The sequence below is a fragment of the Asterias amurensis genome, chromosome 1 (assembly GCF_032118995.1).
Source record: "Asterias amurensis chromosome 1, ASM3211899v1".
NCBI lineage: Eukaryota > Metazoa > Echinodermata > Asteroidea > Forcipulatida > Asteriidae > Asterias > Asterias amurensis.
In genome coordinates, this window is record NC_092648.1 from 34,097,475 (window position 1) to 34,112,388 (window position 14,914).

The 14,914-nt window shown below is 40.1% G+C and overlaps 2 protein-coding genes across 3 annotated transcripts in view; both read right to left on the reverse strand.

Moving 5' to 3' along the window:
* Window positions 1-14,914, reverse strand: part of LOC139937759 (rab3 GTPase-activating protein non-catalytic subunit-like) — a 125,986-nt gene that overhangs the window by 103,737 nt on the left and 7,335 nt on the right. For both annotated transcript variants that reach the window (XM_071933068.1, XM_071933060.1), the window contains exons 2-7: window positions 7,260-7,303; window positions 5,904-6,030; window positions 3,071-3,152; window positions 2,261-2,384; window positions 1,625-1,826; window positions 410-508 (exon numbers count right to left, since the gene is read on the reverse strand). In XM_071933068.1, the coding sequence (XP_071789169.1) occupies window positions 410-508; window positions 1,625-1,826; window positions 2,261-2,384; window positions 3,071-3,152; window positions 5,904-6,030; window positions 7,260-7,303 (678 nt within the window). The remainder of the gene's footprint in view (window positions 1-409; window positions 509-1,624; window positions 1,827-2,260; window positions 2,385-3,070; window positions 3,153-5,903; window positions 6,031-7,259; window positions 7,304-14,914) is intronic.
* On the reverse strand, window positions 12,561-14,507 carry LOC139937751 (uncharacterized). Its single transcript, XM_071933048.1, has 2 exons — window positions 12,926-14,507; window positions 12,561-12,742 (listed from the first exon to the last, which is right to left on the reverse strand). Exon 1 carries the CDS (start codon window positions 14,191-14,193, stop codon window positions 13,363-13,365), a length of 831 nt encoding a protein of 276 aa, XP_071789149.1. The 5' UTR covers window positions 14,194-14,507; the 3' UTR covers window positions 12,561-12,742; window positions 12,926-13,362.

Here is a 14,914-nt window from a genome sequence, read left to right on the forward strand (position 1 = left end):
GAATTAGATATTCTTGGCGCATTTCTGAGTTGAACTTTGTTTTGCGTTTTCATCGTGTTCTCATCATGTGTTTTCTATTGTAATGTTTTTAACGATTGTGAATTATGTCGCAATGTACCCTTCCCATGGAATATGCTAATCATATTCACGCATGCGTACAGACCCTGTTGGCAAATGCCATAGAGTTGTGCACTAAGCAGACGTGCAATCGTGTCTGCGTCACGCACCCATTAGCCGTGTAAAAAAAAAAGCGCGATGTTCCCTCATTTTGCCAACCAAAACGTTAGTGCGCGTGCGCTATGTGCAATTTACATATTTCATGGGAAGGATCTATTCAGCAGTATGCTGCCATGAATTTTGTTTTTGTTTTAAATAAACCCTCCCTTCATGCAAACTTTAGTGAACTTACCACAGCTAATGTGATCCGTCGTGGCATCCTGTCTGACTAGTCCCCACTTCTTATAAGCCAGAGGAGGTGGTTGAATCTGGTCACTGCCACTGGCTGCAGCTACAAATCAAGGGGGACAAAAATATTAGCATGACTGTATACATTCTTGTTGGTCAACAGGGGCCTAACTTTAAAAAGCTTTTAAAGGTATTATACAGAACTGGTAGAGCTGACAAAATAGTCACAGACATTGTTTCTTGTTTTGTGTGATCAGATACATGAAATGAGAAACCTGTGAAAATTTGGGCTTAAAGCCATTGGACCCTTTCAGTACAGAAAAAACAAAAAGAGTTCACAGATTTACAAATAATATACAAGGTTTACAGAAGGTAATGGTGAAAGACTTCTCTTGAAATATTAATCCATGAAATGCTTTACTTTTTGAAAAACAATTAAACAATATAAATTCTCGTTAACGAGAATTCCGGATTTATTTTAAACACATGTCATGACACGGCAAAACGCGCGGAAACAAGAGTGGGTTTTCCCGTTATTTTCTCCCGACTCCGATGACCTATTGAGCCTAAATTTTCACAGGTTTGTTGTTTTATATATAAGTTGTGATACACGAAGTGTGGGACTTGGATAATACTGTTTACCGAAAGTGTATAATGGCTTTAATCCGTTGTGCGAGTCAGAAGAAAACTGTGAAAAACCATGCAAACACATTGTCCTTAATTTTGGTTGTAACAACCAAAATAACAACCAAAATCAGCTATTAGGGATTTTAACAAGGTTTTCAAATAGTTTTCTCTTTTCATTTCAGAGGGCAATATCTCAAAGAAAAAAATGGGTCTAGTATAAACTTCATAAACACTAAGCTTTCAGACTAAAATTAAACAGTGTTTTTTGTTATCCTTAACAATCCTGTATTTTACCTTCAAGCAGAAAATGTTGATAACAGTTTCATTTTGCTTAACAAAAATTATATGGAAACGAGTCATAAGATTCCCATAGTGGCAAAAGCAGACTTATTATATTTAGATGACATCACGAGAATCAAGTTGATAAAGTTGGTTGTGCTTTTTGACCAAAGAACTCACTCCATATTAGCGGCTACGGCTTTGACTTGATTGTGAACCAGCATTGAAGCATAGGATGCCCATAGCAACACCCTTAGCAAAACCCTTAGCCATAGCCATAGCCAACAATCCGTACACAGCTTAAGTCCCTTACCTCTTGCCAGTTGATTTCTGCATGCCCTGAGGGATTGGAACAGGCTGAAACCATCGATGGTTACCAGCGCGCTGGGATACAGTATCGTCAACTCTTCCTGTTGCTCGGCTATCCCAGGGTACCGGGGAATCTCATAGGTACGACACTTGAGCTTTAGAATGGGGTCCTCGTGAAGGAGCTGAGACAGCAGTAGTGCACCAGTCTAAAGATGGAAAGGTATAGTACAAGGTGGGTTCAAAATGGAAGAGTTACTCTTATTCCTACTCTAAATATTGTTACTCTTTAAGAAAAAACTTCCATTATAATTAAGGGGGTAGACAGCCTTTGAAAAAAACAGCAGGGTTGTAGCCATGCGATAATGGACCGAAGTAAAGGTTTCAAGCAGCTGTGTAGGACTGAGTAACTAGTCTTTTATTCACATCAATTACTAATATATTTTTTTGTAAAAATAAAGACAAAACTGTAATTGAACTTGTCTCCTTGTTAAAATGATATAACCAACTGGACCCAATTTCATAAAGCTGTGCAGAAAATGCTACTTAGCAAAATTCTTTGCTAAGCAAAATATAGGAGCACCAGTCCCAACAAGTGAGGTGGCAAGGGCTTATTCTGACTACCATAAGAATTCCAACTCACCTCAGTATACATACGGACATATCCAGACGTGAAGCCAACAACGACACACGTCCAGTCTGGTGCCCCGTGTGAACTGCGCTTTTGAGATGCCAGAGGTATGCACAAAACGCTGGTCACGCACTCTCTGTAATCATCCAACGTGTCACGAAATAAGAGAAATTGTACAATACAAAGTATTCCTATAAATGAGGAAAACTAGACACAAAACTGGTCACGCACTCTCTGTCACTTCAAACATGTCATGATAAAAGAGAAATAGTACAATACAAAGTATTCCTATACATGAGAAAAACTAGACATAAAGTGAATAGCAACGTTTCCTTAGTAATGATGAAAGACTTCCTTCATATACCCGAAAAGTGTTCATGCTAAATGTAGACAATTCACACAAATAATTTGTATGTTTAAGATTAGTGCAGAGTACATTACATTTTCTTTTTAGCCTTAAGCTTGAACATTTTAAGAAAGTTTAGGTATGAGTACAGCTTTGTCTCTTTGGTATTTCCTTGGATTCAACAGTTTTTCACATGGAAATATTTCTCTGGCGGATTGGTGCAGCTAGTTTTAACATTCTCAACAAATTATTATCGCTCTCGAGAAAATATGGCTTTTGATTACCATAACCACTCACCAAACCTCGTATAGACCCCTAGAACGCACATCCGAACAATGTGCATCTACCATTTCAACTTTTTGGGAGTGTATTCCTTTGTGCACATTTTGGATCCAAATTTACCCCCAAAATGGCAGACAAGATGGGCGTCTTCAAGTGCTAGTTAATGATGTAGTGATTGGGAACTCTGAACTCACCCTTCGTCCTGATTGAGAGCTCCTTTATAGACAGTGTGATATCGATAATCTATCCCATCGTCATCCCTGGGGTCCCATTTCTCTGCAGGAGAAAATCAACCAAAATGAACAACTTTTTTTTATTAATGCATTCATTTGTGCCCTTGCATAGTATTTCCTTCTGCAGCATTCTCCCTTAACAGTGGTTCGCCGGCAAAATTCCATTTACAACACCCGAAGACCAGTCAAAATCCTCTCAACTAGTTCTGTGTTGAAAATCACCCCTATGTGCAATATGAAATATGGACTAGTGAAACAAATTCTGGACTAGAGTGAGCCATCATGCAAACTAGTACCTTCTGCTTTTTACTGACAAAGTTATGGGCAAACCAAATTTTATCAGCAAAAACAAAACAAAAACAATAGTAGTAATAGTAATAACTTGTTCTTATATAGGCCTAGTGCATTTTTAAAACAACTTATCAAAGTCAATAAGATTCCTGGGGTCGATTTCACAAAGAGTTAGGACTAGTCCTAACTTAGGACTAGTGAGATATACACATTGCATGGATAGTCCTAAGTTAGGGCGAGTAACTGGTCCTAACTCGAGCTAAGACTAGTCCTAACTCTTTGTGAAATCCACCCCTGTAATCTTTCTGGACGCCAAGCTGCCATGACACTCAGAAGGCTATTACAAACACAATATCAACCTGTACCCTCGCAGGTATCCATTTATACCCCTAGTATCATTTAGTATGTCCTATGATAAAGGCCTATGATAAGCATTCCTATTAAATATGAAGTATGGACTGGACTGGTGACAAAAATGCTGACTAGGGTGAACCATCATGCAAACTAGTCCCTTCTACCGTTTTTTCCTGCGGATAAGACGCGTCTTATCTGACTTTTTAGACCCCAAAAACATCGATGCGTCTTATCTTTCGGTGCGCCTTGTCTGCTGACGATTGATTTTTTTTTTATGAACACTGCGTGAAATAAAAAATACCTTCATGTCCAGTTCAAATCAACGATCTTTGTGTGAAGAATCCTTACTCAATAATGCGGTCGAACAAGACTATTCAGACACTGTGACCGTATTTTCGTTCGAACAATGCCGCAATCCCCCAGACGGTCCAATTATTCCAACAATGCTGCAACGTGTTTATTCCCCATGACCGTGCTTTCATTCCATTAATGCCGCAATGCATCTAGCTTTCGGTCCAACAGACGTCGGCAGTGTACAAACGTTTTTCTGTGTGGCCGGGTATTCGTTCCGAAAACGATTGATAGTCAATAACTTCATACAAACGTCATTCACCCAACCGCTATTGTGTGGTAAACTTTGAGGGTTTATTTTATTTTATTGCTTCAAAACTTCGGGTAGGAACGGTGGTTAAAATCATGGTTGCCCTTGCATGAAACTTGCCTGTAAAATCAACGATGTCCAAGTTCAGACTCGAAAATTTCTCAAAACGACACAGAAAATTAGCCCCAAAACGCAACCGTTCCAAGGTCTGTAAATTTAATCACGCAACACAAAAGCAGATATCACGCCTATAGTCGTTGTTACTGTGAGTGTGACAATAAATACAAGAAACATTGAACGCTAGAGGGCGTTTTGGAACATTGTAATAGCGTGAGGTTAATTGCCCTCTATTGGTAAAAATTACGTGAACCAGCAATAAACGCATTGAGACAAGACTCGACGTGTCTGGGCTAGACTGCGCCCCTGTCTTTATCCGGAAGGTCCCTGCCGCTAGATCCAGTGATTCCCTTTGGATACAATGAACGTGCAGTGATATAGATGCCCAATAGTCACTGCTCTCAAGTCCGCAATGGAATTTGACTGCATACGTTCAGGCTATGTCTGGGCATGCTTGGGATCCGCACAGTCACGTGGGAATTTTGGCGCATTTCCAGGCAGCGCAAATGCGACGGCTTAGCGCAACCCGTCGGCGAACATCGTTCAATACGGTGCCCACATGGTCTCCAACATCTGTTGTGCAATCTCGAGATTGAGCAGCGCAATCCACTGTGTACATGTGCATATTAATGTGCATGCAGCGACATCCCGGCCGGAGGATACATTACTACACCCACACGCTACGTCCGTCTGTCGTTGCAATGTATCTGTATCAGCAAAGATCCTCGTAGTTTGTGGGGACGTCGGGTGTGTCCAGGGAGGCATTGTGTTCATGTTGCAAATAAAAATAACTTCAGACAGTGCGTGGACCATGGTTTCTGCCCGCTGATTGGGCCGAACTTTATGTTATTTACAATATACAGCGTTGGCTGATTTGATAAAGGTCGGTATACGTAGGTTCTCAAAGGCAACAAATTACGTCTTTGTGTCAATGTACCCACACCGGGTGGCGCCAGGTGTTCTTTTGTTTGCGGTTAAACGTGCGCCTTGTGCGGCGGTGCGCCTTGTCTGCTGACGTTTGAAATTTTTTAGGTCATTTTAGCGTCCTGCGCCTTGTCCGCCGAGCGTCTTATCCGCAGGAAAATACGGTAGTTGAAAGCACCTGTACACTCAAAAGTTTGCTTCGGATACCTGACCTGCACCCGGGTACCTGACCCCTTATAGTATCCTGACAACATCAATATGGAACCACAGCAGAACCTGACTATTTTTCACGTGAGAAGTCCGTCATCTGCTAGGTTTTCTGTATTGTTTTAAATGTGATTTTTCAGGGTGAAGGACTAAAAATGAGCCTTAGTATCCACTATTTTCGGATTCAGCACCCCCAAATTAGTTAATTCAGGTATGTTACCAACTTTTACTAAAAAATGTTGCTCAAAGTTTTTTTTTTTTAATCTGGTCTAGACTATAATGAAAATGAAAAGCACTTACGTTGCAGGAATACCACCCTCTCCTCATACGCCATGACCATCAGGTCATTTGTTGGAGACAAAGACATTTGACATTCTTGCAACCAATTCTCCTGCTCATCTTTCTTTTCTTCTTTACTCTCCTCCTCCTGGAGACAAAACAATGAGAATTTTACAATTTTGCTGGAGGATAATAATTTATTTGTAATGTTTTATTGTAACATGCAAATTTGCAAAATATATACAGTGAAATGCATTTTGAATTTGCGTGTCTAAAAATGTATTTTTACTTAAAGCCATTATACACTTTCGGTAAACAGTATTGTCCAAGTCCAACACTTCGTGTATCACATAATCCTGTGGAAATTTAGGCTCAATCGGACATCAGAGTCGGGAGAAAATAACGGGAAAACCCACTCCTGTTTTCGTGTCATGACATTGTCTTTATAACAAATCCATAATTCTCGCTAACGAGAATTTATATTGTTTTACCGTTTTCTCAAAAAGTAAAGCATTTTATGGACTAATATTTCAGGAGAAGTCTTTCACCATTACTTTCTGTAAACCCTGTAAATTATTTGTAAATCTGTACACCTTTTTTTGTTTGTTCTGTACCGGGTCCAATGGCTTTAAATACACACACAAAATACACACTTTTTATTTCACTTTTTGAGGGTAGAGTCAATTAATCACTGCCCTCCAGATGAAAACCAATAACAGCAATACCCTACAAGGCAGTACTTAAGCAGCATCTAGCAACATAGTCCTGCATTCTCATGAAAAAGATCACAGCATATCGATCAAAACGTTTAGTGGCTAATCACCGGTTCTTTTCAGAACAAACGCAAGTGCTTGGAAGTTTCTCAAAAGAGATATTAACACTTCAATCCTGGCGCAAACTTAAAAAGATCACAGCATACCGATCAAAACGTTTAGTGGCTAATCACCAGTTCTTTTCAGAACCAACACAAGTGCTTGGAAGTTTCTCAAAAGAGATATTCACACTTCAATCCTGGCGCAAACTTAAGCCTCCGCTGAGCACGCAAACTTGATAGCCGAATTAAATTTCCCACGCAAATTTCACTCCAAAAAGCTTGAAGTTCACATGGCCTGTAATGTATCACTGTGGCACTACTTTATGAACGGCTCATGAATATATATATATAGTGCACAGTCCATGTATGTATACAGGTCAAAGGTTATGTGAATAAACCACTTCTCAAAATGGCAGCTACTGTGTGCTAGGCTACTCTGACACTTAAGTATTTCCCCACGTAAATACACCACATGGCCCATCTTGAAGATTGCGCGTGCCAGCTTCAAGCTTGCGGGGGGTTGCTAGTATTGATCCGGCCCCCTTGGATCTATTTATACTTACTTCTTCATCTTGGTTCCATCCCCAGTCAGCATCATCCCAACCATCTGAAGAAAAAAAATATATTTTAATATATAGTTGAAACATTTTACCAAAAAAAGCATCTCATGCAATCAAGCTTTGAATGTTGTTGCAGTTTTTGGTATGTATTTCATAATGTAAAATAATACCACTATCAATCTAAGTAGCATACTTTGCCGACATTTCTGAAATTTCGAGCCTGAAATTAAACAGTAGGTCAAGGAGGCCATGACCTTCATTGCCCCGTTAATGGCGCTGGTGTTCCTTCAACATGTTCCCAGACTTTAAAGCTTTCCAATGGAAGTGCCCTTTGCACAATGAAATGGTCCTGAACTCAAAGTTCAACCCAAATCAGTTCATTTGTTATGTGAGTTGAGCCAATTGTCAAGATTCAATTTGTCTTGTCATGTCTTGCAAACTTGACGTATTGCAATGAACATGCTTTGTGATGCATTTCAAGCTCCTTTTGTTATAGTGTTTAAACACATGTTCTGGCTCTGTATTGGCCTGCAATGAATGTGTATTGTTGTGTCAGACGGGGGTACAATGTAGTCAGTTATGTCATTTATTTATCATTCCCTTGCCAGCCATCATTGGCCTGCAAGGAATGTGTTCACATTGTTAGTATCATTATTTCCCCTCAATTTAGCTTTAATGATTACTAGTACATTTAAAATAACAAAGAGTTGCCTATTGGGTATAAAACCAAGGCACCAAATCTAGATTTGTGGCATTCTAGAACTGTGGCTTGGGACATCAGCGTGGTCGGACGGCGGCTCTAAACTTTCTATGTGTAAACTGAAGGCTCTCAGTACAATTTACAAAAGTACTAGCACAGATAGTGGTCAGCCTATGTATTTATTTCTGTATAGTTTATTATCTGCACATCGTCCGGCCTGGTTCATAATGTTAAGGTAATGTTGTATTTATTTATTTATTAGTTAGGTGAGGAGTGTCCTTAAATTCCCCCAACTCAGCCAGTTGCTTTGTTTTGCTGTATTATTAATTGACTTTATGTATTATTTTGTTCAATTACAAGATGAGCGTGTACCTGCATCAGACCTACCAAGTCTCATGCATTAGGCGTGACACTCACGCATTAGGGATCTGTCTCACGCTCACACGCACAGCAACCATTTTCTCACGCATTGGGGCCAGACCGGGAAAAAAATTAAAATTAACGCCAATGCATTGCCAAAAAATCGCGCTCGCGTGTACAAAAACGCAATCTTCAATGTTTGCATAATTTTTAGATTGCACGCAGTTTATCAGAATCATCAACTTGAGCTGCCGTACAAACAGAGCGCAAATTTGCAGATTGCGCACGCTTTTGCTCTCCCAGCAGGTTCAGCTAAAATTCGGCAGAGCGCAAAAAGCTTATTGTGCACAAGTTTTTCCCGATTAGTTAAGGACATTCGCTAAATGCGCTCCACTAGCGAACGAAGTGAGCGGAGGATTTTGGACATCATTTTCAGTCCTGTGCACCTCATGTGAGTTTGAATTATTCTGAAGAGGTTTTTGATGCATTTTAGAACACTTTTTTGTCCACAACTAAATTTCTCCAATTTGTTTTGTTTGATTAAAAAAAAAAAAAGTTGGGCGGCAATTTCGAAAGGCCTTCTAAAACTGGCAAAAAAAATTCCGGGGGGGGGGGGGGGGGAGCTTTAAAAAATCTCACGCATAGCTGGCCTCTGGACTTGGCATCTTTGCTACGCCACGATCGCATTCCAAACTGCATCATGCCTATGCACAGGAATGCTTTATTTACTTGTCACTGTCCCATCATTTTCTGGGTTAGTTTTGTGTGTTCTTCGTGACGATCTTTGGATGTACGTCGAAGCACAACTACCTCCACCGTCGAAGGATTTGCCTGATCCATATGTTGGTTGTTTATAATTTATGGATAGACTGGATCCTTATGCTGCGTCGTAGTAAAACGTTTTTATAAACAAAGCACCAGTCTACTTACAACATTGTGCGACAATGTCACGAAGATGTGACAGTTGCAATGGCTGGAAACACGTACGCGCTGGCCTTTTGCCGCTTGTGGGTTTTTTAATCATTTTTCGCTAAGGGAGCGTCTCAAAAGTCGGAACGGTAGGAACGTTCTTTTTGGATCGCAAGAGTATCCCCGCCGCTTTACTTGGACTGGTCCTTTGGACCGCCAGAGCGATCTTTTGGATCGTTCCAAATGCGTGACCGCGTCCAATCTCATGTTAGAACGTTCCTAATGTCATGATGTTGCGATCCTGCGGGCATATGCCCGCAGGAACGTTCTTTTGCGCTAGGAACGTGCCCGACTTTTGAGACGCTCCCTAATTACATTTTGATGATTTTATTTTACAGCAACCATCTATAAAAACATTATTGATGATTCTACAGCCCTAAATTGCATAAACGGTGAGCCGGTGTGTCCCTTTAACACTGAAGTGTGGTTGGAACCAGCGATGGAACAAGCGAAATGGTAGTCTCGCCACAACCTGCTCGCCAAATGCATGCGCGTGGTGACCGGCGGTGGGGCCCAGGTGTGATACATCAAAGATCCAATTATAGAAATTTCGACTCGAGTCTCGTGCGTTATGGCCGAAGAACATTTAGAAAAAAATGCTTCAAATCGTGAAAAATATCGGGAAGAATGGCATCAGTTTAATTTGCGTTCGCGCTCTTTCAGCAGAGAATTCACTTCACCAGTTCAAGTCAGTAGTCTACCAAAGTTGAAACGGCGTAGGAAAGACAAAAAGTCATCCATGGCAAAACAACAAAGCGAGCCATGGCAAAGCAAGACAACGACATCTGCAGCAGGCACTTCAAGTTCAACTATGCAGTCAACGGCCATGGGGGTGGACATGGAGTCTTCATCCGAGGAGCCTTCATCCGTAGACTCTCCCAAAGAAGAAGTCTCACTCTCTGAAGAATTCAGTTCTGAATTGGTCTGAATTTGAGACCAATTCAGAACTGACTCCGCGGCAGTACAGTTATTACGATCCTATAAGCTAAAGTAGTAGTCCAGACAAATTTCTATACCATCCGCCCTGGTAATAGTTAAAAAGCAGGACAGTTCTTTTCAGTACTGAGAAGTCTCCCGAACCTCCGATTATCTACTCCACGGCAGTAGAATAAGCAAGACAGTTCCCTAAGAACAACTCTACCTGGCAAGTAGATACACACATGGTGTTACCATATGGTTGTGTAGTTTCCCATTGACTTGTGTATGGTTGTGTAGTTTCCCATTGACTTGTGTATGGTTGTGTAGTTTCCCATTGACTTGTGTATGGTTGTGAAGTGTCCCATTGACTTGTGTATGGTTGTGTTGTTTCCCATTGACATGTGTATGGTTGTGTAGTTTCCCATTGACTTGTGTATGGTTGTGTAGTTTCCCATTGACATGTGTATGGTTGTGTAGTTTCCCATTGACTTGTGTATGGTTGTGAAGTGTCCCAATGACTTGTGTATGGTTGTGTAGTTTCCCATTGACTTGTGTAGGAATATATATTTGGTTTGCGGTAACATCATGTGTGTATCTACTTGCCAGGTAGAGTTGTTCTTAGGGAACTGTCTTGCTTTATTCTACTGCCGAGGAGTAAATAATCGGAGGTTCGGGAGACTTCTCAGTTGTATCGTTGTGTAGTTTCCCATTGACTTGTGTATGGTTGTGTAGTTTCCCATTGACTTGTGTATGGTTGTGAAGTGTCCCATTGACTTGTGTATGGTTGTGTAGTTTCCCATTGACTTGTGTATGGTTGTGTAGTTTCCGATTGACTTGTGTATGGTTGTGTAGTTTCCCATTGACATGTGTATGGTTGTGTAGTTTCCCATTGACTTGTGTATGGTTGTGTAGTTTCCCATTGACTTGTGTATGGTTGTGTAGTTTCTCATTGACTTGTGTATGGTTGTGAACTGCCCATTGACTTGTGTATGGTTGTGAACTGCCCATTGACTTGTGTATGGTTGTGTAGTTTCCCATTGACTTGTGTATGGTTGTGTAGTTTCCCATTGACTTGTGTATGGTTGTGAAGTGTCCCATTGACTTGTGTATGGTTGTGTTGTTTCCCATTGACTTGTGTATGATTGTGTAGTTTCCCATTGACATGTGTATGGTTGTGTAGTTTCCCATTGACTTGTGTATGGTTGTGAAGTGTCCCATTGATTTGTGTATGGTTGTGTAGTTTCCCATTGACTTGTGTATGGTTGTGTAGTTTCACATTGACTTGTGTATGGTTGTGTTGTTTCCCATTGACTTGTGTATGGTTGTGTTGTTTCCCATTGACTTGTGTATGGTTGTGAAGTGTCCAATTGACTTGTGTATGGTTGTGTTGTTTCCCATTGACTTGTGTATGGTTGTGTAGTTCCCATTGACTTGTGTATGGTTGTGTAGTTTCCCATTGACTTGTGTATGGTTGTGTAGTTTCCCATTGACATGTGTATGGTTGTGTAGTTTCCCATTGACTTGTGTATGGTTGTGAAGTGTCCCATTGACTTGTGTATGGTTGTGTAGTTTCCCATTGACTTGTGTATGGTTGTGTAGTTTCCCATTGACTTGTGTATGGTTGTGTAGTTTCCCATTGACTTGTGTATGGTTGGGAAGTGTCCCATTGACTTGTGTATGGTTATGTTGTTTCCCATTGACTTGTGTATGGTTGTGTAGTTTCACATTGACTTGTGTATGGTTGTGTTGTTTCCCATTGACTTGTGTATGGTTGTGTTGTTTCCCATTGACTTGTGTATGGTTGTGAAGTGTCCAATTGACTTGTGTATGGTTGTGTTGTTTCCCATTGACTTGTGTATGGTTGTGTAGTTCCCATTGACTTGTGTATGGTTGTGTAGTTTCCCATTGACTTGTGTATGGTTGTGTAGTTTCCCATTGACATGTGTATGGTTGTGTAGTTTCCCATTGACTTGTGTATGGTTGTGAAGTGTCCCATTGACTTGTGTATGGTTGTGTAGTTTCCCATTGACTTGTGTATGGTTGTGTAGTTTCCCATTGACTTGTGTATGGTTGTGTAGTTTCCCATTGACTTGTGTATGGTTGTGAAGTGTCCCATTGACTTGTGTATGTGTAACCCGGAAAAAGGGTACACTTAGAAAAAGAATGAATAAAACTTAATAAAAATGCTAACTATGGGGGCACTCGCTTGAACAAATGAGAGAAACCAAGATCGGATAGGGCTAAGACGCGAGGAGATGCAAAAAAATAGGAACAGTGACTCAAAATGTAGATTTCTCAACAACAAAAATAAAAAAATAGCTTTATTGACTATAAACCAAAAACCTTTAGACCGAAAACTCTTGACCTAAACCTTCTTAAATTAAACCAGTCAAACCTAAATCAGGATATCTAACTGAAACTCAAAAACCAAAACTAAACTAGAGTAAAACTAAAACCCAAACACAGTTAAACCAGATTAAAACTAAAACACAGTGCCAAAGAAAAGTTACAAATTAAAATCAAAATGGCTTTAGGAAACCTGTGTAAATAAAACAACAAGAAATACAATTGATTAAAATACAGTTCTATCAAGTTTAGGAAGAACACATGGTCTTTAAAAAATGCAATCCAATGTTTAAGAAAAAGTAACTTCCAAAGAATCACAGGAATATTACAATTTGTCAAGATATTTATACAATAACAAATGAAAGTATATGCTTACCGAGTCCAGAATAGCAGAAAATACACTTGAAGATGGCAAAATTACATGGTGAAGAAAAACAAAACTTGAAGAAGAGAGCTAGAACACATGTGCTCCTTGCGCTGCCAGGCTGCTATCTGATTATAATTATATACAATGCACTGGATGGGTGACTTCACTACCAAAGGATTAGGAACTGTTTACAAACATGTAACAAAAGACTTCTAAGAAATAACAAACTACATGTACAGGGGTGCAATAAAACAGGAAAGGGCAATTAACTAGAACCTGGAATTAATTAACTTGAATAACAACACAATGAATTTTCTACCCCTACTACACTCACCACTACTTAAAACCATTGTTGTCCTCAACAATGTTAGTTTTACACAAAAAGAAACTGAAATGAATTCACAGCAAAAATGAATTTAATACAAAAGAAAACATAGATACAAAAATCAAGGCCAAAAATAACTTAGACGAGCCAAACGTATTAATTCCCGGAAACCCTTAATGTTGAATAAAGCCTGTATACTATGTAAAATCGGCCACATCATCGTCTTGGGCAAAACCTCCAACACCGGCTCCTCCTTGCCTTGCCGATAGCACAATGTACCCTCTTTGATTTCGAGGTTGTCCCAAGAGTGCAACAGCCTCTTGACCGCTCCTGGTTCACGTTTCAGCTGATGGGGGCTGGGCTGCTTTTGACCAGAAGATTTCAACTCCACGACTCTGGAGATGACCGTATCTTTAATTTGGGCTGATTTCACGTCAGGGGGAGGAGTTGGCAGGATTGCTTCCTCTACTGCTGTGGTCGAATCTACCTGTTGAAACGATGACGGGCTATAATAAACTGTTGTTGGTGTGGATTGGCCATCAAACTCTCGCCATTGCCTCTGGCAACTTCGGGGTACTTTACTGCACCAAGCAGAACTTCTCCTCTGGCGGTGACTTCCATCCATCTGCATCTGCAGGCTTACCAACAGTTCTCCTTGTCGTTGCTGCTGAGCAACGATGACTCCAAGGAGATCCTTCACCGTCTCTAACAAGCTCCTCTCCTTAGCAGGCTCCTCCATCGACGGAACTGAAGGTCTTTCTGCCGGTTGTGGGTCAAACCCACACATTTGAAGAGTGGTCATAATGGGCACAACCACTGGTTGCAGTATACCCTCATCCCAACCAAATCCAGGGGGTGGTTGCAGGATACCCTCATCCCAACCAAATCCTGGGGGTGGGGATATACATGGCGTCCCATCTGGCAAAATGGTGGAACTCGGCCGTTCAACCATAGTGAAATAAAATGCTCCTTTACTCTGACACTGTGTTTGTAACCCTAAAACTAATGACCGTCCCTACTTTTTAACAAGACCTGGCTAAGTTCTTAAGGAACATAAACCCTACCCGGATTCTCCACCAAAAAAAATGTAACCCGGAAAAAGGGTACACTTTGAAAAAGAATGAATAAAACTAAATAAAAATGCTAACTATGGGGGCACTCGCTTGAACAAATGAGAGAAACCAAGATCGGATAGGGCTAAGACGCGAGGAGATGCAAAAAAATAGGAACAGTGACTCAAAATGTAGATTTCTCAACAACAAAAATAAAAAAATAGCTTTATTGACTATAAACCAAAAACCTTTAGACCGAAAACTCTTGACCTAAACCTTCTTAAATTAAACCAGTCAAACCTAAATCAGGATATCTAACTGAAACTCAAAAACCAAAACTAAACTAGAGTAAAACTAAAACCCAAACACAGTTAAACCAGATTAAAACTAAAACACAGTGCCAAAGAAAAGTTACAAATTAAAATCAAAATGGCTTTAGGAAACCTGTGTAAATAAAACAACAAGAAATACAATTGATTAAAATACAGTTCTATCAAGTTTAGGAAGAACACATGGTCTTTAAAAAATGCAATCCAATGTTTAAGAAAAAGTAACTTCCAAAGAATCACAGGAATATTACAATTTGTCAAGATATTTATACAATAACAAATGAAAGTATAT